This window comes from Rhinolophus sinicus, linkage group LG05 (assembly GCF_036562045.2).
Source record: "Rhinolophus sinicus isolate RSC01 linkage group LG05, ASM3656204v1, whole genome shotgun sequence".
Taxonomy (NCBI): Eukaryota; Metazoa; Chordata; class Mammalia; order Chiroptera; family Rhinolophidae; genus Rhinolophus; species Rhinolophus sinicus.
Genome location: NC_133755.1, coordinates 94,383,357 through 94,408,245, shown reverse-complemented (window position 1 = coordinate 94,408,245; position 24,889 = coordinate 94,383,357). Strand labels below are relative to the sequence as shown.

At 41.5% G+C, this 24,889-nt stretch overlaps 1 protein-coding gene across 3 annotated transcripts in view; it reads left to right on the top strand.

The window, feature by feature from the left end:
- The first annotated feature begins 483 nt into the window (after positions 1-483).
- The window catches only part of PTCHD4 (patched domain containing 4), a 185,290-nt gene continuing 160,884 nt past the window's right edge, over positions 484-24,889 (top strand). Inside the window, exons 1-2 of one of the 3 annotated variants that reach the window (XM_074333052.1) lie at positions 484-625; positions 947-1,532. In XM_074333052.1, coding sequence (XP_074189153.1) covers positions 621-625; positions 947-1,532 — 591 coding nt within the window. In that variant the 5' untranslated portion in view covers positions 484-620. Of the gene's footprint in view, positions 626-932; positions 1,533-24,889 lie in introns of those variants that run through there. The other 2 variants (XM_019734604.2, XM_074333051.1) reach the window with 2 other exon arrangements.

Sequence of the window (24,889 nt, the reverse complement as noted above, 5' to 3'; positions counted from 1 at the left end):
CAGTAGATGGGGTCTCTGACAGCCCTCGGCTGCAGCCGACTTGTCTATGGAATGACAGCGTGGAAGGTGTTGCAAGGAAATCCCTTGCATGCTTTGTGGTATGTTAAAAATGCAGCATCATCCTCTCTGTTCCTTTTCTTCAGCCTAAAAGCTGGATTCGAGGGCACAGTGAAACTGGAGGGGCACAAAAGCTGCCTGCCTCCAGGAGCTCCCTCCCTCCATGTTCCACCCTCTCCCCCCGCTTTCTTGGGATCCAATTACCACCGCTCCAATGGGCCAGCAATACCTTCACCCATTTCCTCTTCCATTCACTCCAGCGGGGAGCAAAGAGGGAACACAAAACTCTAAAAATAGCTGTCGGTGTCTTAAAAAAAGAAAAGCTTAGCTGCCCCCCCACCTCCGCTCCCGCCCTTCCCTCCTCCCCCTCCCCCCCGCTCCTTATGGGGCACATGTCTGCTTCTTACAACACCGAGGCACATGGTTCCAGTTCGGCACCGAACCCCACCAGGACGGAGAGGAAATCCACATCTGTGGGACGCTCCGCACGGAACCACCTCCAGCGAGGGAGGCCGGGGGACTGCAGCAGCGAGATGAAGGGCTAGACCGAGGGATCGCTGCTCATGCGGTGAGAGGGGGCGCGGGAGGCGGCGAGGGCGCGGAGAGGCTGGGGAGGGGGTGAGCTCGGCTGTGCCCCCGCAGCGCCTGGCGCCCGCCCCCACGCGCGCTGTCGATATTTGCCCGCCTTACTGCAACTTGCTGCAGTGTTTGAAAGAGTAGTAGGAGCGCATGGAGGTGGGGCCCGGGAAAGACCAGGCGGAGTGGTTGGGGGTGAGCGCGGAGGGGGTGGGGAAGCGGCGGCGGTGGGGAGGGGGGCTGGCCCCAAGTGGGTGGGGTGGGAGAGAGGGGGTTAGCCCGGCGCTTACACATGTCACATGTGCTTTTTAAGACGGCCGGGAGCGCCTGCAAGCTGGATCTGGTGGAGGATGCTGCGGCAGGTGCTTCGCAGAGGGCTCCAGTCGTTCTGCCACAGGCTGGGCTTGTGCGTGAGCCGGCACCCGGTCTTTTTCCTCACCGTGCCCGCCGTCCTGACCATCACCTTCGGCCTCAGCGCGCTCAATCGCTTCCAGCCCGAGGGCGACCTGGAGCGCCTGGTCGCTCCCAGCCACAGCCTGGCCAAGATCGAGCGCAGCCTGGCCAGCAGCCTTTTCCCCTTGGACCAGTCCAAAAGCCAGCTCTATTCGGACTTACACACCCCTGGGAGGTATGGCAGGGTGATCCTCCTCTCCCCACCCGGGGACAGTATTTTGCTCCAGGCTGAGGGGATCCTGCAGACCCACCGAGCCGTGCTGGAAATGAAGGTGAAACACAGGGGCTATAATTATACTTTTTCCCATCTGTGTGTGTTGAGAAATCAGGATAAGAAATGCGTGCTGGATGATATTATTTCAGTGCTAGAGGATCTCAGGCAGGCTGCCGTCTCCAATAAGACAACAGCCAGGGTGCAAGTGAGGTATCCCAACACTAAATTAAAGGTATGCTCCTCCTGCATGCTTCTGCCAATTAAAGAGGCAGCACTTCATTTCTTGCCCTAAACAAGCAAAGAAAATGCAGAGGTCTCATCCTTTAAGAGTCAGAAGCTAATGCTTCTTTCATTTTTGGGGGGGAAAGATGGGCAACTGAGTGAAGAAAACAGGCAATGAATGGTACGACTAGATATTAAAGAAATTCAAAGCCAAACAAAACAAATACCAAAAATGAAAAAAAAAGAAAAAGGAAAAAAGTTTTTTTTTGAGACCCTGCAATTACATCTTTGTTCAGGGTTAATAAATCAGTGAATGGAAGGGGGAGGGGGAATCCTGAACAATTTGGGGGATTTCTTTTCATTATGGGGCTCAATGTATTTCTTATTACTGATTACACGTCCACTGGTGCCATTTCCACCTATTTACATCTTCAGCCTGGCTTGATTTTGACATGCAGGGAGTTTGTGTCCAAGTGCCCTGTGAGTGTGTGTGTCTGAAAGAAGTGGGTATGAATGTATTTAGGATTCCAGGAATTATGTGTATGTGTGTTTGCATAGCAAAAGAAGCAGAAATATTCTCTGTGTGAAAATGGGAATTTGCAGCTAACTGATGTACTAGTTTATTGAGTCCTGTTATCTTCTTCCCACAATGAAATCCAAACCAAAGCAAGATTATTCTAACAGCCCTAGAGCAAAAGAAAAGAAAAAAATTCCACAGTCAGCAAAAATTGCAAAGAATGATAATTTCAGCATTAAATATATTGTGCTGTTTAAACACTCAATTCAAATTTTGTTGCTCAAATGATATTTCTAAACTCATCCTACACTGTCAGGATTGAGCTGCTGCAGGCAATGAGGCATGCAGTCTCCAGGTGACTGAAGTTTCAGGGACAAATGTGACTTCCAAAAGAGTCACTGCACCATTTGTATGCTCGACCCTGTGCAGGCTCGGAAGCTGCACAACCAAGAATTCCCAAGATAGGTGTTTCCCCAGAAGAAGGAATTTTATTTTTTCTAATGTCTGTGAGGATGTGTGTGTGCTTCCCTGGAGATAATGGAATACGAGGAGCCCCACTTTCAATAAATGGATGGCCTAAGTGTAGGAAATCACTAATTTTTCTATGTGTTTATCTGATATAGTCAATCTCTCTACACAATTAAAAAATAGCTGCCTCAGGATTTTTTGAGATCAAAAGGCTCTTTTTCCTGAACTGAAGGCAGATTTAATGTACTTAGAAACTAGGGATTCCTTAGGAAGCCTCATCACCTGCTTCCTTCGAACATGTCCTTATTTAAAAGCATCCAGAGGCTGACAGGATTTCAGCCCCTTGTTTAATTGAGCAGGCTTAGTGAAACTAGACAGATGATTCATCAGCTTGAAATCTAGGTAAGGGCTTGTCTGCTTCACACTTATTGAAGGGAGCATGACGAATATATGTGATTGGGCCGCAAGCTTTTGGTTTCCTGAATCCTTTGACATCAGTGTTATTGCTTGCCACAGAAAAGGATGTGGTAGAGAGTGATTGTCCTGGCCTATAGTCTTTTAACTGAGTTCTTTCTTATGCCAAACATCTGGCGGAAAAAAAAGGGTTGAAACTGTGTCATATTTAAATTTGGTTTGTTTTCTCTATTGAAGGTAGTTTGCAGTTTATTAGTATGCATTATTAGTTGGGTCCCTTATTCTTTTATTCAGCAGTGCTTTTGAGGTGTAAGCGCTTTGTCCAGTCAGCCACTGGGGACATTTTGTTTATCCGACAATATCATGACATTTACAATGCAAACCCCTGAGGCCTTTAATTCACTCATTTAATAATCATTGATTGTGTTCCTATGATTTACTAGGTGCTCCTGTAAGCACATGAGACCGAGTTTGATTCAAGAAAATCAAGGTTCTTATTCTCATCGGGCTTCAAAGTACTCTCATGGGGCTTCAATGTCCTCACCCAGAGTTACCTGCAAGCCAGGGACTCTGCAATTGTTGGGTCTACCATTGAGCCAATACCATGCCAGGCCTGGAAGAGGGGCTCCAGCTAAACTTTATGGCTGATTGGTTGGTCAGTCTACCTCTTGGTAGGAGTCAGCGGATAATCATAAAAGAATGGAGCAATTGATTATGAAGGTCAATGTAGTAGTGGTAGAATTATTCCATTAACCATAAAAAGAACAGGAGAATTATATTTTGGCACTATGAACTATAAAGCCCTTATTCTGCTACATTCTAATATCAATGTCTCCTCAAGTATGTTGACTGGACTCCCTCTGCATGCCATCAGTGTGGTCTTTCAACTATGTTTGGGTAAATGAATCCTTTAAGAACCTTCTGAGAACAAGAATCCCTCTCAAGCATCCAGCTGTAATCTCACACATGCTAATGTGATACCAAATATAATTTGTAGAGTGCCGTGGATACATAGAATCCTATCAAAGGGTCTCCAAGGACTTTCAGGTTAAGAACTCTGTGACACAGAACAAAGGGAGAAAGATTTTTGTTTCAATTGCATGTCATTTGGAAGTGATTTGAATTCACATGTGGCAGTGATTTTCAAAGAGTGTCTCTATGATGCTGATGCATGCTAAAGTTTGAGAACTTTTGGTACATGAGCTTTGAGGGAAATTCTTACACATACATTTTTGACCCTGTAATTCATTTTGCTTTCCTCTGTCATACTTGGGTCACCAGTCTTTCCAGCTCTGGACAATACAGAACATTTCGGTGCTGGAAGATGCTATTGATGGCCAGGGAATCAGTAGTTGAAGAAAAATGCAAACTAAATCACAGTGTCTGATAATGTGTGTAGGAATTAGCAATCTCTTGATAAGAAAGAAGCAAGTAGGTCAGTGCTTAGAGATAGTCTGAAGATGTATAAACACTGATTGACAGAAAAGAGTGGTCATAAACCTTAGTTATGATAATCAGAAAGGCATCTTGCAAATATTATTAAGAACCTAAGTAGTCCTGAGCACAGAAAGGTTTAAAACTTCTGATACACATGATTATTTTGACAAGGTGATCCAGACAAGCTGGGACACAAAGTGTTGCTGGTATGGCAATCCAAATAGAGGCTCAGATAAAGCTGTTATGAAAAAAGGAGTATTCGGCGTAGAATACTACAGAAGAAATTAAACATATACTTATTTTTAAGAGCTGTGTACAAAAGATGCCAAAATCTGAAATCCCCACACCTATATAATATGAACTCCACAATTGTGCCTGTCCTTATAATCTTTATGTTATTATATCCCTGATTAGGCACAAAGGTCTTATTTTCCTCTGTACTATTCACATTCCCCCACCCAACCTTGTCCAGTTCCATGTAGATAGTATTCATATCATTGATTAGTTGGTTGATTAATTTGTATGTTTATATTTTAATGTCACAAAATTATCACTTCAAACCTCTATGGCATTCTTTTATTTTAAAAGTATTCTCTACATTCTCCAGATATTCTGTAAAATGTTTTTGACCTCAATAATTTGGGGGTCTTTTTTTTTCTCCTATTAAGACATACATATTGTATAAGTTAATGCAATTTGGCCAGATTGAATTTTTAAGTTAAATACACAACATACTGTTGAAACCAGTCTTTTGATTAAAATGAGACAAGCACATAAAATCCTTAAACAAGGACTACTCTGGACTCCAAGAAATGTTTTCATTATAATTCTAGTGGTTCAGGTGGTTGCAGGTAATATTTCCCTGCCTCTTAGGTAGACCATCATGACCTCACTTTTCCATCTGGCTAGTTCCAAGAAACTAACAATTCCCATATGTCCCAGTTCTATATTTTAGTCACAGTAAAAAAACAAATGAAGAAGCAGACAAATGTGGTCCATGGCAAATGGTGATAAAGGAGTGACGCAGATTTGATTCCCTTGCAGCCTGTCCTTCCCATTAAATTCCATTAACACCACACCTCTGGACAGATGTTTAAGTGAAGTATATATGCTTCAATGTATCGCATTTAAGAATAAAAGCAGAGAAACATTTCCTGCTTTTTAAAAAAAGATACGGAGTTTCTTTGGGTACATTTTGAGTACATGTCTTCTAGGTTTGGCAGATGTTGCCATTGATTGTTTAGTTTCAATCTCAATGGAAGGGCAACTTAAGCCAACATGGAAAGTGAGGACCAACATTATTTTTAGAGATATCCAAGAAAAGTTATTCTACAGACTTCTTTCCCTAATTAATTCTAAAACCTCATAATACACCCATGTCAGGATCTTCTCTGATATTTAGATTTAAGCTTACATTCCTGGTTCTATGTCTTAATAGAGGAAAACATGGCTACCTTATTGAATCTTCAGGTTGTGTCCTAAGTGATGTTCTATACACAGCATATCATGTTCACAAGGCTGTGAGTCAGAGTATTTTATTTCAATTTTAGAGGTAAGGAAACTAAAGACCCAGAGGTTAAGTGACTTCTGTGGGGTCCCCAAGGCAGTAGAACATTTTGAAGCTGGGATTTAAATCCAGGTCTGTCTGGTACTGAACTTCACATCTTAACCACAATACTGTATTAGGTTCTAGTATATCCTGAAACACTTCCCTGTAACTACAGCCTCGGTACTAAAAGAACTAGGGCTATAACTCCCAAGCCATCTCAAATGTTGGTATTAAAAGACCAGTCGTTAAAAGACCACTACTGCTCTTTCACACCAGCCCTCATCCTCAGTGAGAGAGACCAGCCCAGAAGAAGGTGAAGTGAAGCTTCACTTCTCTTATCTGCCCATAATGGAGTAAAGCTTCCAGTTTGGGCAAACTCCCACTGTCTTCTATGGTGAAACAAAGAGTTTAGGAAATCCCTCGCTGGCACATGATTTCACCTTTAATATAATTGCACATCAACTCAGAACAAACTAGGGTGAGGCTCCAGGATCAGCTGAAAGTGGGAATTGTGTAATACAGCCCAAGGTTCTGAGTCAGGAGCTTATGTGCCAGATAAGCTTGAGTATTTCTGTCTTAAATTGACATCAGGAAAAAAGAATTAATGAGATAAAATGAGATAATACAATGATAACTAAATTAAGAAATACTCAGGAGACCTAAATTCTAACCCCACTTCTTTAAAAATGAGTTGTGTGATATCGGACAAGTCCCATCACCAATCTGGGATTTCAGTTCTAGGATTCTTCTGTAACATTTTACTGGGTAGTAGTACATAAGTATCACCACAGTAGATATGAGGATATATTGTAAAATATTTTTTTCTTTGGAGTAAAGTAGATGGATGTGCTTGAACGATGCTGTTGGACGATGTTAATCATAATTTTCTAACTAAATTATTGCACATATATATTTCCTAGCCACTGTAACAGGGTAAGTTCGTTCATTCAAGTTTTTGGAGCACCCAAGTGGGCAAAAGATTTTCTTGGTATTGAGACCTAAATCCTGCTCATTGGTTTCAACACAGATCTACTTTAAACTAAATTAAATCGTTTTCATAAGTATTTTTTATGCTTCTTTCCATTTTTGAAATTCAGGAATTAAGGGAGGGTTAAAAACAATAGAAATGGTTTTCTCCATTCTGCTTCTCCTCATTTTCTTACTGTCAAGTGCACTGACAGTGTTTTCCTGAGTGGTCGACTTGGGAGTGGGGTGAGGAGATGGCAAAGTGACACACACAGCAGGATGGAAATGTAGGTGGGACTAAGGCCCCTCTCCCCCGTCCCCCACCAAAATATTCTTTGTCTCCCCTGCCATATTAAGCAATAATTAACTCTAACAGGTTTTTTTTCTTAAGTTTTTCTACTTTAAACATTATTATAACTGAAACAAACTATGACTGTGCCTTTCAAAATATATTGTGTTTGGAGAATATTTTTTCACTTGAACCCTTTACTTATTACACCATGATTGCTTTTAATTCAGTTTTAGAGTTGATCAGCATATGTCCAAACCTATTCCAGATATATCCAGACATTTCTACGTACACGCAATATAAACACTGTTAAAGAGGATATCTGGAGATTCCAAGATTCTAGATTTGCATAAGACAGTCGTAGATTGGACAGCAGTTCTGTTTCCTCCCTAACTTAGTTAAACAAATTGCCCGGGCACTGCTCCCCCAGGATGGAATCATGGGAGTGATTCATTTCTATGATGGTCTCTGCCAGTGCGAGGTGGACAGAGTTAAATCCATCGCAGCCCTGGCCCACCGAAACATTTAGGCAATGCTGCTGACTTCAAAGTGTGCCGCGTTGCATTGTAAGCCACAAAACTAATTTCTTTGTGTTTTCTAAGAGCTCGCTTCTCAAAGCATTGTGTATGGACCAGTAAGTAGCAGCAGCAGTTAGAAATGAAAATATCCTGGGTCACAGCACAGACCTACTGACTGGAACCTGCATCGTAACTCCCCAGGTGATTGACGTGCACTTGAGAGTTTAAGAAGCTCAAGTCTAAGAGGCAAAGCGGACCTTAGAAGTCCTCATTCATGGCTTGAGGTTGAAGTAACATGTCGATTCAGACCAAAAACACTGTAAGAAAATTGAGTGAATGAGCCCATACCCATATCAATTAGTCATGTGATAGAGACATTGAAGAAATGCCTGAAGAAATACCGAGCAGCTATTCCAGACTGAGAAACCTTCATCTCTGTCATTTGTAGTTCGGCCTGTCACCTAGTTAAACTTAGAGCTGATTACTGTCATTTGGTATTTTCCAAAAATGTTGAAATTAAGCCAAAACATCTCTTTAAAAAAAAAAAAAATTCCGCGGTGTTTTTCTCCAGCCCCTTGGCAGTTATTTCACAATACTAGCAACATTAAACTCTAGTTAGACTGATTATGTTACTATTATGTGAGAACAGAAGCTATAGGAACTATACATAGGAAGGAGCAGGAGTATTTGGGGAAAACGAAACACTCAATTACAACAGCGTGTGTTGTGAAAATGGCCTTGCAATCCATGCTTTCCTCAGACAGGATTATTAAGGCAGAGCCATTCATTGAAATCAAGGCTCATTCTCTGTCATTCAGAGGAATTTTCAGGGCCTCTCAAAGGTACCTGATGAGCAGCACTCAAAATGAATGGAGTCTGTTTAGTTACAGGATTTGTGTTAGAACAGCCCGTGTTTTCCCTTCAGATCTACCCTCCCAACATGGAGAGGCCTCACCTGGCCCACTCTAATGTTGCCATCTCAAAAGCTGAAGGCGCAGTATAGGCTCCAGGTTTGGGAAAGCAGAAGCACAGTTACAGGGTTCTCAGCTTCAGAACCTTCTGAAAGCAGTGCCAGGTATCCGTGGCAGATGGAGGCTTGACTGGCTGTTGAGGGTTCAGCCTTAAAGATTACACGTCCCTTTGAATGTTCAGTCTGTTCTCTCACCTCACCAGGTTTCTTAATTACATGGAGCGAGAGAGTATTCAGTTCTGATTGTCACTGCAGGTCATACTAATGTGGGCAAGAGGCACATTAGATTCCAAAGCCATTCATATACACATTCATTCGGTGACTGCTGTGTTTGCTATGTGCCAGGCACTGTGCTTGGCACTGCAGATTCAGTCAGGAACAAAACAGATGTGGTGCTTACCCTCCCGGAGCTCGAGTCTAGTGAAAAATCACATAGATAAATTCATAACTATAGATTATCATGGAGGAAAAACACAGGGTACTGTGCGAGTAGGATATCAAGTCTTGGATGTTAGAAACTACTTCCCTGAGGAAGTGAGTGTGAGCTGAGATCTGAAGGATGACAGGGAGTTATCCCTCAAGAGTGGGTTACACGGTAGAAGTAAGAGTGTAACAGGGAGGACATGATACCTCAGATGCATTGAACCAAAGCCACTGTGCATGGAAGTTCAAGAGTGACAATGGAGAAGGCTGCCAAGGACCGTGGCAACAATTTCTTGAGAATTGGTGTAACACAAATTAGACCAGGGTCTACAGATGTAGATTTTCTGGGTTAATCTCTTTGTTCTGCTTCATTAGCTCTATGACTTTGTACAAATACTTGACTCTCTTTGTAATTTAGTTCTTTCATCATAGTCCCTACCTCTTAGCATCGAGTAGATTAAATGAGCTCATGATACCTAAAGCAGTGCTACTCAAACTAGAATTGTCACCTGGGGATCTTGTGAAAAATACAGATTCTGTGTTAGTATGTCTGGGGTGGGATAAGAGTCTGCATTTCTAGCAAGTGACACTGATGGCTCTGGTCCAGGAACCACCCTCTGAGTAGGAAGGTTATATATACTTAGAACAGCACCTGGTTCGTTGTAAATTCTTAAATGCTAGTGGTTTACATCCTTAAGCACTGATATTCTGCCCTTACACAAAATCGGTTAGTTGACTCTCTTGTGAACTCACGATTAGATGAAAAACCCTTTTTGTTTCAACCTTCAATGCTGAAAATCTATTATATGGCAGTTGTCACTATTTCCTTAGTAAGTGCAATATAAGGGACATGGATCCCTCTGCTTTTTGCACTGAAAAGCTTGAGCTGCTTCTAGAATCATCATTCTGAATGTGACCTCTCTTTGCTCAGGACAGTAAAGAGCAGATAAGGAAAGTGTGGGACGTTGGTTTCAGTGTTCACTGGGTCAGGAAATATCTTGGCGGTTGCATTTTTGTGATATTCTCAATAGAGCTACACTTGACCACTTTCTTCCCTCGTGACTTCTGTGACATTCAGTTTTCCTTCTATACCTCTGATGGTTCTCTACTTCTTACTGGCTCACTCCCCTTTCTATTCCCATGTTTATGATTGTTCCCATGAAACAGTCTTTTTCATTGTCTGTTCTCTCGGTAGTCCCATTCAAGCCTAACATCTATTTCCTTCCATGTCTATAACCCTTTGGATGCTGTCATTTGCTCAGGCTCAAGAATCTGAGTCACCTATGATTAATGTCTACCCCCGAATCCCCCGCCCCCAGCCAAGATGTATAGAGTAATAGCTAATTAACTATCAGAGCTTGATCATTCCACACCAGATGTTCTCAAAGTGTGGTCCTTGCACCAACAGCATCCACCTCACCTGGAAACCTGTTAGAAATGGAAATTCTCAGACCTCATTCCAGATCAACTGAAACTCTGGGGATGAGGCCCAACAAGCTCTCTATGTGATTCCCATTCCTGCTGAAGTGTAAGAACCACTGACCTACAGCAGTGGTGCCCAATCTTGGCTGAGGCAAGAGGGCAGTTTTAAGAATACTGATGTCGTGGGTCTCCTCTCTAGACATTCTGATTTAATTCACCTTGAAATGGCATGGGCGTTGAGGTTTTTAAAAGCTCGTCTTTTGATTACAATGGACTACCAAGAGGGAGAACCAAGTTCTCCTTTTCAAATTTATTTTCCTTTTCTTCCCCATTGTCTCTCCTTTGGGCCTTCATTACCCTGTACCTATTTTATTTATGTGATAATCTAATCGCTCTCACATAATTTCTCACACTTGGAACCTACCCTATGTAACAAGATCATCTCCATCTCTTGGTTATAGTTTCCTCTAAGCAAATCTTGCAAGGGCTTCCCATTGTCTGGAGAAGAAATTACAGACTCTTGACTACAGCCATTAAAACCTTTCCTTGGGCAGATCCCCAATTTTACTTGTCATTTCTTATGATATGTTGCAACCAAACCAAAGAAAAGCCTCCCTGAAGTTTCCTGTCATCTTACCTGCATGTATACTTTTCATTTTGCTTGGAATTTCTTTCACACTGTCAAACTCTCATCTATCTCTTGAAACCTGAGGCCCCAATGTTGCTTTTTCCATAAACCTTCTCTAAGTGCTTCCAAAGGTCAATAACACTTCCACGCACTTTGGAGATGCTTTGAAGGTAGTTCCTTTAATCAAAAATATAATTTGTATTATAGATTTGTCACAGATCTTTGCAAAAATATAACTGTATGTGCATAATAAACCGATGAGCTGGTAGCCTTCATTACATAAACTGATTTACCTATGAGGAGGTAGCCAATGAGGAAGAGATCTGCAGGCAAACCCTTGGGGAAAGTTGCAAGGGAACAGGAAAAAAGCCCATTCCAGTCTCAGTCTGACAGTCTAAGGCTATGCCTAAACTCTAAAGAGAGGTGGCCACAGAAGGACATTAAAGACTGTGTTTCATAAGTGCTGCTGAGGTACATGAGGCACAAGCAGCATAGCTTTGGGCTTAGGAGACAAAAGGCCACCAAAAGAGGGAGAGATACTTTTCCTACCTCTACACAGCACACATATGTCTTCAGCTCAGGAGAGGCTGCAGGGAACATAACACGGCTTGGGTATCTGATAGGGTTGCCAGGTATAGCAAAGAAAAATACAAGATGCCCCATTAAATTTGAATTTTGGATAAAGAATATTTTTTTAGTGTAAGTATGTCCTAAATATTGCATTATTTGCTTACCTAAAATTCAGACTTAACCGGGCATCTTGTATTTTATTTGACAACCTAGCATGATGGGAATTCACAGAATCACATCTAAAGACCCCAGCCCAGACTTCAGAGTGTTATAGGGACCAGCACCAGTTAACTCACAGTAGTGGCCATCAGCCAGGTGGATGGAAAGGAAGACCTGAAAGGTATAGATATTCTAGGGACTCCCAAAAATGCATGGGTGAAAGTTTTCAGGGGCCAGAGTCTCTGACTTTTTCAAGTGGGGATGCAAGCAAGTGAAACTGAAGGTCCTCTTAATATGTCCTTGTTTGTATACTCTGGCCTTCGGAAACCCAAGTTACATTATTGTTTTAATAATCCGAAGTGTTTGCTAGTAAAATGAAAATTCAATGCATATATGAAAAAGCTAAAGACTACACTGGATAAAGTTTCCATTTAGCAGAAATGTCTTTTATTTACTATGTTATCTATGGGAAGATGAAACATATTTATATACAAAAGAAAAATTTAACTAAATAAATTAAATTATAGGATAAATCGGTCCTGGGGATGTAATGTACAGCGTGGTGACTGTAGTTAACAATACTGTTGTGGGGACAGAGTCCCAGAGAGCAATTCCCAGGCTCTCAACCTCACGTGGAAAGGTGCTGGCTCAGGTAGTAAATGGCCATCAGCTGTGATTGGATGGCCATCAGCTGTGGCTAGTTGGCCATCAGCTGTAACCAGTTAGGCATTAACCACTAATATAACTGTCGGGGCTAAGCCAGCAAGCACGCATGGCAGCTAGCAAGTGGAGTTGGTTGGTTGGCAGAAAAGCGGATGACGGATTGCGGAGCGTGTGGCTCCTGCTCCCTGTGTCTCCAGCCCAGCTGCCAGTGAGAATACAGTGGTATGACTCCCCCATCTATGGCTCCATGGGTGTTCCTTTTGGCCTCACCATATCCTGTGTTCTTGTGTGGGGAGCAGGACCAGGGCCCCCCATGACAACTGTATTGTGTATTTGAAAGTTGTTAAGAAAGGGATGTTAACTAAACTTATGGTGATGATCATTTCACAGTATATACATATATCAAATCATTATATACATTATATATACATTATCAGACTAATACAATATTATGTCAATTAAATTTTGATTTAAACATTTGAAAAAGAAAAGAAACTGCCCATATTAGTCAGAACCATATTTATATTAAAACAGCCATTTATTATAAATAAAATAATTTAGGTTGACACTGTGGGTCCAAAATATTGTTTTTCTTTTTTTAAAAAAGGGTCTACCAATTATTCAGATTTACAAATCATTACATTGGAGAGAGGGTTATTAAAATGCCCAAGCTGGTCATTTGAATATAGTAGGATTCAGACTATCATAAACAAAACTGCTATAAGTCATAAAAAAAAAAAAAGGAAGGGAAGGAGTGGGAGAAGAAGGGAGGGGGGAGGGAGGGAGGGAGGGAGGGAGGAAGGAAGGAAGGAAGGAAGGAAGGAAGGAAGGAAGGAAGGAAGGAAGGAAGGAAAGCGACGATGGGTGCAGATTAGTGAAAATTTGTAGGATGGGAATAGTAGCAAGCCAATATCTGAACCCCTAGACAGGCTGGGTTACGCTTTCCATGTATGAAATGTTGCATTAAAAACAAAGATGAAGCATGCCATTAAACATTTGTACAACAGCACTAATAATGTATACGTGCTATTTAGAACCTGTCTTATTTTCCTTCACGATTATAAAGCATTTAAGGGCAGGGATTGTATCTTGTTCATATTTCTAGTTTAAAAGAAATGTGGGGAAAATCTAGCTTGTTATTTCTCGCTTCCCAGCAACCAGGTCTTTACCGCACAAGGCAATTTTGGAGGTAATCTCTGTAAGGCAAATTCTTGGGCTGGTGAGGCAGAGCCTGAGTAATGGAGCATGAGGGCAGGGATATTGGAGCACCAGTAAGTGTCCCAGGAGACAGACTCGCACCCTCCTACAGCTCCCGAGGGAGCGTCTGAGACGCTCAGGGTCTGAACTAGTTTATGACCCCTTTTCATAGGTAGAACATACCTCTCTCAGGGAATAGCACATAAAACTGGCATTAGCAACTTGACTTTTATTTGCTTTCTCCTTTTCAACTCTTTCTACCTTGGGGATTATTTTTAAGGCATTGGAACTTTTCTATACACTGTGAAACTTGAGACATTTTTTATTAACTAATCGCATCTTATCAGCATGCCTCTTACTAAACAGTGTTGAATTTATAATTTAGTTGATGTCTCAAAAGTTGTTTATAAAGTGGTTTTCTACTTGTCTTCTTCCTGATAGAAGAGTATTTTGGTTACTGGTAACTAAATTGATAAGAGATCCTCTCACCTTTCCCTCTGTTCAGTATCCTGAAAACTTCATGATGTTAAAGTTATGATCTTTGTCCATCTGGCCCATTTAGCCTAAAGCAACAAATGTTTTTATTAAGGTGGGTCCTATTTCTTAACAGATTAAGAGAAAGGAATTGCATGTTGATTGAGTCCCTCTTTTGAAATTTTTAAATAGTGAAGAGGGCAATTATTATAAAAGAAAACAGACAAATCTACGTTTGAATCCAATTTCTTCATTTACTAGTTGTATAACATTAAACATGTTACTTAATGCCTTTGTCCCTCAGCTTTTATGTGTTAAAAAAATGGCATTAATATCCACTCTGCAGGTTTTTTAAACTTCTGGCACTTGGTAGTTTCTTAAAAAATTGTAGCTATTTTTTATATAAATCCAACATTATAACAACACCAAGGAAAATTAGGAAGACAAGTGAAAAATCACTTACAATCCCACTCACCAATTCTATAAACAATTTATTTTCATCTTCCATTGCAAAATACACAGTTGCCACATAGAACGTATGTCTTTTTTGATTCTGTTTGTTTTCATTTTTTCAAAGTATTTTCATAATTAACGTTTTATTCATTGCTCAAAATTTTGGCAAGTGACTGTGATATAATTTACTTAACTGTTCATTTATGGTTCTCTTTGGTGTATTTCTGGGGTGGTGTTTTTGGAGCTGGTTTTCACTATCCTTAACAAACAGGCAGAAGGAAGAAAGCAAAATACTCTTGCTTGTCAACAGAAGCATAGGAAAAGACCATTTTCTTATGTGACTTAAAATGTCACTTTCCTAAATATGTGAACTTATGAAAGCAAGATACAAATATAGGTCAACAAGTTCCAGAGGAGCCGGTGTCCCAAGAAAAACCATGGATAAAAATAAGAAGGACCTGATTTTATTTATAGACCAGCTCCAAAATGCTATAAATTGCTTAGTTGAGGACCACATCCAAGATTAAGCTTGTGGTTTATCCTACTACAAAGTAACTTTTACTGCTTTTCACTTGCTCAATGACTCTCACAAGAAACACTTCAGGAACTTTCCAGTTATACGATGCCTGGGGCCCCTCCCCAGACCAATTGAAACATAATCTGTGGGTGAAGGGCCTGAGAATTGGTATTTTTAAAGCTTTTTGTGTAATTCCAGGGGATAACCTAATTGAGAAACACTAAAGGACCTTAGACCAGAAAAAGACAACCCATCCTACCCAGCTCCTTTGAAGATGTATAGGATGAGAGGATCAAGAAATAAAGCTGCTTCCCTTGAACCCCAGCTTCAGGCCCAGGCTGGGGTCTCAAAGGAGAGAGCATCTATCTAGAGACCAACCATCACAGTACGGTTGCCCCAACAAGAACTCTGTAGCTAAAGTGAACAACGTCATCCTCTCCTGCAGTTCCCTAATCCGGTACTGACTGGCCAGAAATATGATGTCTTAATCAATTTGCTATGCTCCCAAGATGTCCTAGATGGCTAGGCATTGCGAAAATATATCCCTTGACACTTTAAAAGCCATCCTTACTTAATGTATTTCTGCAAGGAGATTAATAAAGAAAACCTGTAAGCTCATAGTAAATATTTATTATTATGGTGATAGAGCCAGAGGTAATAAATTTTGATGACTCAAAGACATATAATATTAGGACTTAAAGTAGACTCAGTTTTTATTGTTATTAGCGCCTTGATTTACATCAAGATAAACTGAATTCCTTCATATCCTGAGGTGATCAGTGTTTGCTAATTTATAACCAGTTCATTAATGCTATCCATTGTTAGCCCATCATTTTGATAAGCACGTAGAAGATAAAGAAATATGTGTTAAGTGAATGGCTTTTAAAAAAGATTTTTATTTAAACGTATAGTTAGCATATAATATAATATTAGTTTCAGGTGTAACCAACAGTTATTCAACATTTATATACCTAAAGAAGTGATCACCATGATAAGTCCAGCAACCATCTGACCCCATACCTGCTATCACAATATTATTCACTATATTCCCCATGCTGTACATTACATCACTATACCTTATGTGTTTTATATGTAGAAATTTGGACCGCTTATTGCCCTTCACCTTTCCCTTCCCTTTTTAATTTTTCAGTTACATTTAACATTCAATATTATTTTATATTAATTTCAGGTGTACAGGATAGTGGTTAGACATTTATATAATTTACGGAGGGATCCCCCTGACTAGCCTAGTACCCACCTGGCACTATATGTAGGTATTACCATATTATTGACTATATTCCCTGTACTTTACTTTACATTTGTATGATTATTTTGTAACTACCAAAGTATACTTCTTAATCCCTTCACCTTTTTCACCCTGCCCCCGACCTCTTCCCATCTAATCACCCCAATAAATCTAGTACCCATCTGACACCATAGGTAGTTATTACAATATTATTGACTATATCCCTTATGTTATACCCTACATCCCCATGACTACTGTGTAACAACCAATTTGTACTTCTTAAACCCTTCCCCTTTTCCCCCACCACTCCAACCTCCCTCCCATCTGGCAACCATCAAACTGTTCTCTGTATCTATGAGTCTGTTTCTGTTTTGTTTGTTTTGTCCTTTAGATTCCACATATAAGTGAAATCACATTGCATCTGTCTTTCTCTGTCTGACATATTCCACTCAGCACAGTAGCCTCCCGGTCCATCCGTGCTGCCACAGATGGCAAAAACCCATTCCTTTCCATGGCTGAGCAGTATTCCACTGTATTTATGTACCACCTCCTCTTTATCCATTTTTCTATCAGTGAACACCGAGGCCGGCTCCACATCTTGGCCATTGTAAACAATGCTGTGATGAAAATATGGATGTGCACGTTCCCTCGAACTAGTGCTTTGGGTTTCTTCAGATAAATACCTAGAAGTGGAATTACTGAGTCCTTCTTTGTCTCTTGTTATAGCCTTGCTTTAAAGTCTACTTTGTCTGGTATAAGTATTGCTACCCCAGCTTCCCCCCCACCCCATTTTCGTAAAATAACTTTTTCCATCCCTTTACTTGCAGTCTGTGTGTGTCTCTCAATCTGAAGTCAGTCCCTTGTGGGCAGCATATGTAAAGGATTTGTTTTCTTATCCATTTAGCCACCCTATGTTTTTGATTGGAGCATTTAATCCACTTACATTGAAAGCAATTGTGGATAGATATGGAGTTATTGCCATTTAATTATTCATATTTTTTATCTTTTTGTTGTTGTTGTTGTTGTTATTTTTCCATCTTAAAGAAGTCCCTCTAACATTCCTTGTAGCACTGGTTTGGTGGTAATGAACTCCCTTAGCCTTTTCTTGTCTGAGAAGCTCTTTATCTGTCCTTCGATTTTAAATGTTAGCCTTGCTGGGTACAGTAGTCTTGGTTGTAGGTCGTTGCTTTTCATCATTGAATATTGTGTGCCAATCCCTTCTGGTATGTAAAGTTTCTGTTGAGAAAGCAACTGACAATCTTAAGGGAGCTCCCTTATAGGTAACTAACTGCTTTTTTCTGCTGCTTTAGGATTTTCTCTTTGTCTTTCATCTTTGCCATTTTAATTATAATGTGTCTTGGTGTGGGCCTGTTTGGGTTCAACTTTTTGGGGACTCTCTGTACTTCCTGGGCTTGTATATCTATTTCCTTCACCGGTTAGGAAAGTTTTCAGGCATTATTTATTCAAATAGGTTCTCAATCCCTTGCTTTCTCCCTTCTCCTTTTTGTGCCCCTATGATGCAAATGCTGTGATGCTTGATGCTATCCCAGAGGTCTCTTAAACTAGCCTCATTTTTTCTTTTTTTCTTTCTGCTGTTATGGTTGGTTGTTTTCTGCTACCTTCTCTTCCAAGTCTCTCATTGATCCTCTGCTTTATCTGGTCTGCTGGTAATTCCTTCTAGTGCATTCTTCGCTTCAGTTATTGTATTCATCACTTCTGACTCATTCTTCTTCATGGTTTCTATGTCCTTTTTTTATGCTTGCTATCTGTCTGTTGAAGTTCTCACTAAGTTCCTTGAGCATCCTTATAACTGTTGTTTTGAACTCTGTTTCTGGTAGGTTGCTTGCTTCCATTTTGTTTAGTTCTTTTTCTGGAGTTGTCCCCTCTTCTTCCATTTGGGGTGTATTTCTTTGTTTCCTCATTTTGGCTGCCTCTCTGTTTCTATGTATTAAGTAGGGCTGCTATGTCTCTCAGTGTTGCCAGGTGGCCTTATGTAGTAGGGGTCTTGTGGGCCCAGTGGCACAGTCGCCCTTGTTACCTGAGTTAGTTGCTCCAGGAGTGTGCTTTGTGTGAGATGTGTGTGCCCTCCTGTTATAGTTGAGCCTGGATTGCTGTTGGCATGTCAGTGGGTTGTTTTAACCTTCAGGCTGATTGACTTGTGGAGTTTGGCCATGTCCACAGCTTATGGCATGCTGTGATGGGGGGGTTGCCCCATGGAGCAGAATTCACCCAGGGGTCTCTGGTGCCTATTGAGACTGCCCTTTGTGTGTGCCACTTGTGGTGCTAATTGGGTGGTTCTCTGCTGTGATCTGAAGCCAACTTCCAAGTATGATTGTTCTGGGGCCTCTTGGGAGGGGCTCCAGTGCAGACCCAGGTCAGCCACTGCTTGTGACTGTCCAGGGGCTACCTGGTAGGAGCTATAAAGCAATCCATGATTGGTCACTGCCTGTGCTGTACCTGGAGATGTGAGGGAGAGGCTATGCTGTGAACTGAGGATGGCTACCACCAGTACTGGGCTTGGGGTAGCTCCACAAAAAGCCAGGACACTCTGAGGCCTGCTGCCACCTGCTGGCTCCCCATAAGGTTTAGCTGCTGATAAAGCCTCCAGGGCTTTATACAAGTTGGGTGAGATAGGGTCTCAGTGAGTCAGCAGGGTGGAGCAGCAGATCTTAGCAGGCCAATCAGATTCAGATTTGGCTTGTGGGGGTGGGCTCAACACAGGAAAGATGGCTCCCCCTGCCAGCTGCATGGGAGCCACACACAAGGAAAATGGAGACTGCCCCTTTAGTCTTTACCCAGAAGTTATACAATTCAATTTCTCGCCATATGTCTCCAAGGCCCCCAGAGTCACCATCCCTCGCCGGAGCCCTGGGTTAGTGCCTGTGTGGGCCCTTTAATAGGATGTCTGGGTTTCCTGCAACCTTCTCCATCCTACCCAGATGGTCGAAATCTCCACTGTTTTTCACAGCTAGAAGTTGTGGGGGCTCCACTTCGTGGCACCAGTACTCCAGGCTGTGGAGCCTGGTGTGGGGGGCTGGGGTTCCTCGCTCTTTTGTGAGAAACCTTTGTGGCCAAGATATCTCTTCTGATTTTCAACTGCCACATGTGGGTGTGGGACCAGTCAATTTTGCGTCTCCGCCCCTCCTACCAGTCTTGATGTGGCTTCTTAATATCTATCCTTAGTTATAAAACTTCTGTCCAGCTAGACTTCAAATGAGATGGTTCTCCAGGTTGGTTGATCTATAATTTAGTTGTAATTTTGATGTGTTCACAGGATGAGGCAAGCACAGTGTTTATCTACTCTGCCATCTTGGATCATGAATGGCTTTTTAATTGTCAAATTTTGAGTATTAAAAGCATGACATTAAAGAATTTCAAAATACTCCTAGTCTTAGCTTAGCCAAAATTTATTTAATCTTCAGCCTAATCCTATGTCTTCTATCTTTTCATCTGTGAAAATGTTAAACTTTTTTTCTAGTCATATGATTTCTGGGCAGGTTAACTACTAGTTTTAGCAAGGTTGTGACTTCTAACTCATTCATAAATGGATCATGACTTCCCCAGATCAGTGTAGCAAACCAATCCATATTAAAATAGTATTAATACAATGGCTAATTAAAGTATGTTCATTAAAGAGCAATGAATTTTTATAATAATATATATAATATCCAGCTACAGAGGAGCCATAACAATCTAAATGCCCTTCTTGGGTCAGTAGAAAGCTTTTGCATGAGCATCCCAGTGGGGTCACAAATCTTATACTCACTCTCTTATTATTTTTAAATGGCAATTATAAATCACTTAATACAGTGAAGTGAAAGGATGTTTTCTTAGTCCATATTAAGAATGTGATGTGCACCACTGACCACTGGTCACTGGAAATTATACATGACAAAAAGAAAACCACATGTTTGGTACCCTAGTACCACCTTTATATTAAATCCTTTATCTTTGGCAAAAAATTAAAGCATTTTACAAAGTTGATTCCATACTCATATTTTGCAGAGCCATGTAAAATAGGGAATTGAGTCTTCTATTATTTGCTGTTCTACAAACAAACTATTAACTGTGATATGCCTTAAAGGAGTTTGACAAAAACATCATATTGTGCGCATATATTTTCACAAGGCTTCATTGAAGGAGATTTGGAAGATTTTCTGATCTGCATACTTCAGAAAGCCTTGTTATATATAAATTGCTTCGGTAATGTGCTCATTAATTAGTATCTCTCTAGAAGAAAATTATTCCTTAGATCTATTTAAAACAGTTATTCTATTTGTTCTTGCTTCAATGAAGGAGAACCCTGGTCATTACTATAATTTTTGAACCATCTTCAACCTGTGACTTTGGAAATGGTCATTATGTTCCCTGGACCTTTTCTTCTCTGGCTGAGTAATCTCTTAAACATAGACCTCATTATCCACCTCAAACCCTTCTTGTTTTTAGCAAACTTTGAAGGTTGGGAAATTGATATGTCTCCTGAATCTTAACCATATATGTTGTGTTCTTTATAAAGCTATACAAATATCTTCTCTGCTCCAAACTTGCCTTCTTTGCTCCCTGCATTTTCTTATCTAAAGTGAATAGCATTTCTCAATGGAGGTGCATTCCGTACTTACATTGTTTCAGATGCTGGGCTCGGCACTCGAGTTCCAGAGATAAGTTACAGACCCTCTTTTCCAAAAACCTACAGTTGAGTGAGGAAGACAAGGAAATGAAAAATTATCAGTACAGCATAGTAACTTGAATCTTAACAGTTAGTCCAAAATGATCTAGAGTTCTGAATAATTCAGAGCTGGTCCTACATCAGATTCAGCCCCCTCAAGGGATCAATAATAAAAACAAACACTCTTCATTGGTGGGAGAAGTCTTTCGGAGATGCTTATTTTCATTGGTAATAAATGTTTTCTTTTTCAAAATGTATTCGTTAAAATTGAGGTCAGTGGAGAGCTTCTCTCCATAAGCAGGGAAGTGTTTTGCTATGATCAGTTACTCTGAAGGTTATGAAGTCAGCATAAAATCCCAATAATGTTATAGACTTAAAAAATGAACACAAAGCAGGAAAATTTTATGGGTATGGACCAAGAAATATCAAGATGAAAAACAGGGTTATTAATCATCCATAAGACCTGGCTAGAGGATTATTGGATAATGGAACTTTCCATGACCCCAAAAATCATCCTACCATCAGGGCTTTCCTCCTTAGTGTGTAGTAACTGTTACGATAATTGTGGGATTATTTAACAAGCCAAAATGAGAGATATATACAACTGTAAAACATCTTTTATAAATTTTGAAGCAACCATAGTTATGAGGCCAAGTATTTTTAATGCAGACAAAGAATAAAGTGTTCTACTTTTGTTTGGGGTAATATCTGACTTAATAAACATATCTGACTTAGTGCCCACTTGGGCAGGAAATCAGCATTTTTATTCCTATTAAACAAATTAGTCACTTTTATGTCTTTAACAAACATCCCAATAAATCTATCTAGAACAGGATGTGTAAATATCATCAATAAAAGGTATTTCACATCTTTACTGATTGAAGGGATTGTCATGCGGGGTGGCAGGTGGGGTCTCTGGTCCCGCTCCCCACATAAGAACGCAGGATATGGTGAGGCCAAAAAGGAACACCCACGGAGCCATAGGTAGGGGAGTCATACCACTATATTCTCGCTGGCGGCTGGGTTGGAGACACAGGAAACAGGAGCCACACGATCCGCAACCCTCACTCCGCTGCTTGCTAGCTCAGCCACCATCTTCTTGCTAGCCCCCATTTGCTGCTAGCGTAGCCACAGCAGTTATATCAGTGGCCTGTGGCTCACTGGTTACAGCTGACAGCCAGTTAGCCACAGCTGATGGCCATCTACTACCTGAGCCAGCACCTTTCCACATGAGGCCGAGAGCCTGGAAATTGCTCTCTGGGACTCTGTCCCCACACTCCACCCCTACAGGGTCTCGCCTCACAATCTACACGACAAGCATCTTCCATAAGGGGCCCTGTGCGAGCAGCCTGGAGGTGAATGCAATATCCTGGACACAGACAGGCTCTCTGGGCACAGCCAGGGTTTCTCAGGGCACCACCAGTACTTCTGGGCACAGCCAGACTTCCTGGGCTTCTTAGGGTACCACCAGTCTTCCTGGGCACTGCCAGGGCCTCTCAGGGCACTGCCACTCTCTCTGGGCATAACCAGACTTCCTGGACTCAGCCAGTGTTCTCAGGGCATTGCTACTCTCTGAGCACAGCCAGACTTCCTGGACTCAGCCAGGTTTCTCAGGGCACTGCCACTCTCTCTGGGCACAGCCAGGGTTCTCAGGGCACTGCCCCTCTCTCTGGGCACAGCCAGACTTCCTGGATTCAACCAGGGTTCTCAGGGCACTGCTACTCTCTCTGGTGGGCACAGCCCGACTTCTGGGCACAGCCCGACTTCTGGGCACAGCCAGTCTTTCTCACATATTCTCCACAGCATCTGGTCGAGACACAAAAGCAAACATCCGCCAGTTTTACTACATGGTGGTGTGTTCCCAAGCAAACAGTCAAGCGGTCCATTAAATTAGGGATAGAAGGCAATTCCCCATAGCCCATAGTCATTTGCCAGAGCTGTCCTGGGGGTGAGGGACGACCTTGACCTCACCCTCAGCTCCCATGGAGGACTCAGCAAGCGTTTCCTCCTGGAACTACAAGTCTTGCATCCGGGCTGCCTCAGCAAGCACTTCCCAGCCCACAGGGCTGCAACAACCTTCGCTTTCTCCAGCCTATGCTGGTTGGGGAACCATCCATGTCTTCCCACCCCTCCATAGGGGTCCAGCTCTCTGGCAGCTGCTCCTCCTGGTCTTCCTGAGACTGAGTGTTCATATGCACAAACTGCTCCACTGCCCTTCGGAAAGTTTTGGCCGGCACCATACCTTGCTCCTGCGCCATTTGTCATGCAGGGTGTCATGCGAGGTCTCTAGTCCCGCTCCCCACATGAGAACACAGGACATGGTGAGGCCAAAAAGGAACACCACAGAGCCATAGATAAGGGAGTCATATCACTATAGTCTTGCTGGCAGCTGGGTTGGAGACATAGGAAGCAGGAGCCACACAATCTGCAACCTGCTGTCCACTTCTCTGCAATCTGCAACCCGCACTCCACCGTGCTAACTGCAGTCTGCACTTGCCGGCCACCATCTTCTTTCTAGCCCCCATTTTCTACTAGCATAGCCACGGCAGTTATATTAGTGGCCAATGGCTCACTGGTTACAGCTGACGGCCAACTAGCCACAGCTGATGGCCATCCATTCACAGTTGATGGCCATTTACTACCTGAGTGAGAACCTTTCCAAGTGAGGGCAAGAGCCTGGAAACTGCACTCCTGGCTCTGTCCCCATAGGGATGTTTTATGTATGCTTCTGAGAGTTAATGTTTATGTACTAATAGTAGGAATTGAAGTCTCTGTGTTAAGAAACATAAAATGGAAATGTGTCTTTTTGTTTTTTGATAAGGATTATCTGTACTAGCAAAGTGAAACGCCCCATTAAATAATTGCCCAGCGTATTCAATCATCATGAATAGAAAAATCTAGTTATCGTTATCTGACTGTCTTTTGGCAACACTTTTATTTTGCTTTACTTATGTCAGTAATTATTTGAGTTCTCTGGGTTTTTTCTTTTGTTATTGTTTTATGTTTTGGTTTTTTGTGGTATTGTTTTTATTTGTTTTAATTCAGACATAGTAAGACAGCAAGTTAGGAAATCTCTTTCTTCAAATGTTTTCAAGGCAAGGACAGATGATGCCATGTCTGATGTGGGTCCATGGAAGCATTTACCACATATGGTGATATGCACTGATGTAGTCTGAGTATTCTGTGTCATTTGGAACAAGCACTGCTCTAAATAAGATACAGGAACTCATCTGGTCTCCCCAACAGGGCAGTGAGGGACTACCATGTATTTTTACAATGAGGAAAGTGAGGCACCGATGGTTAAGCAACCTGTCAAAGCCCTCTCGGACTGGAGTGAAGCCAGTATTCTTCCTGCATTGCCTACGTTCTTACTCTTAAACCACTGACCCCACATTGACCATATAGTTCCTTCCGTCCTTAGGTTGGTTGCACATCGTATTTCAAAGTTATCCCTGATGGTGTTCGTAGAATGTTCAAGATCAAAAGTGGAAAAAGAGTCACTGTATCATCAAATTCATCCTCACTCAGAACTAATAAAAGTATATTCCCTATGACATTTGTTTCCCAAAGCAATTTAGTCAGTTTTATTAAGATCACTTTATGTGCACCTCATTTAATTCATCGAATTTCTGCCTCTTTTCTTGGAATACTCCTCTAAAGCCTTAATAAACCTGACTTTGATAATGACACTTCTCTATTATAAAACTATTTCTCTTTATTATGATATTCCCTTATTCCTTTTTCTATTAACAACATAGACTTACCCTAATAATCCTTCTTTTTCTAATCAGTCATGGTGACACCTAGTTTTTATGAAGGCC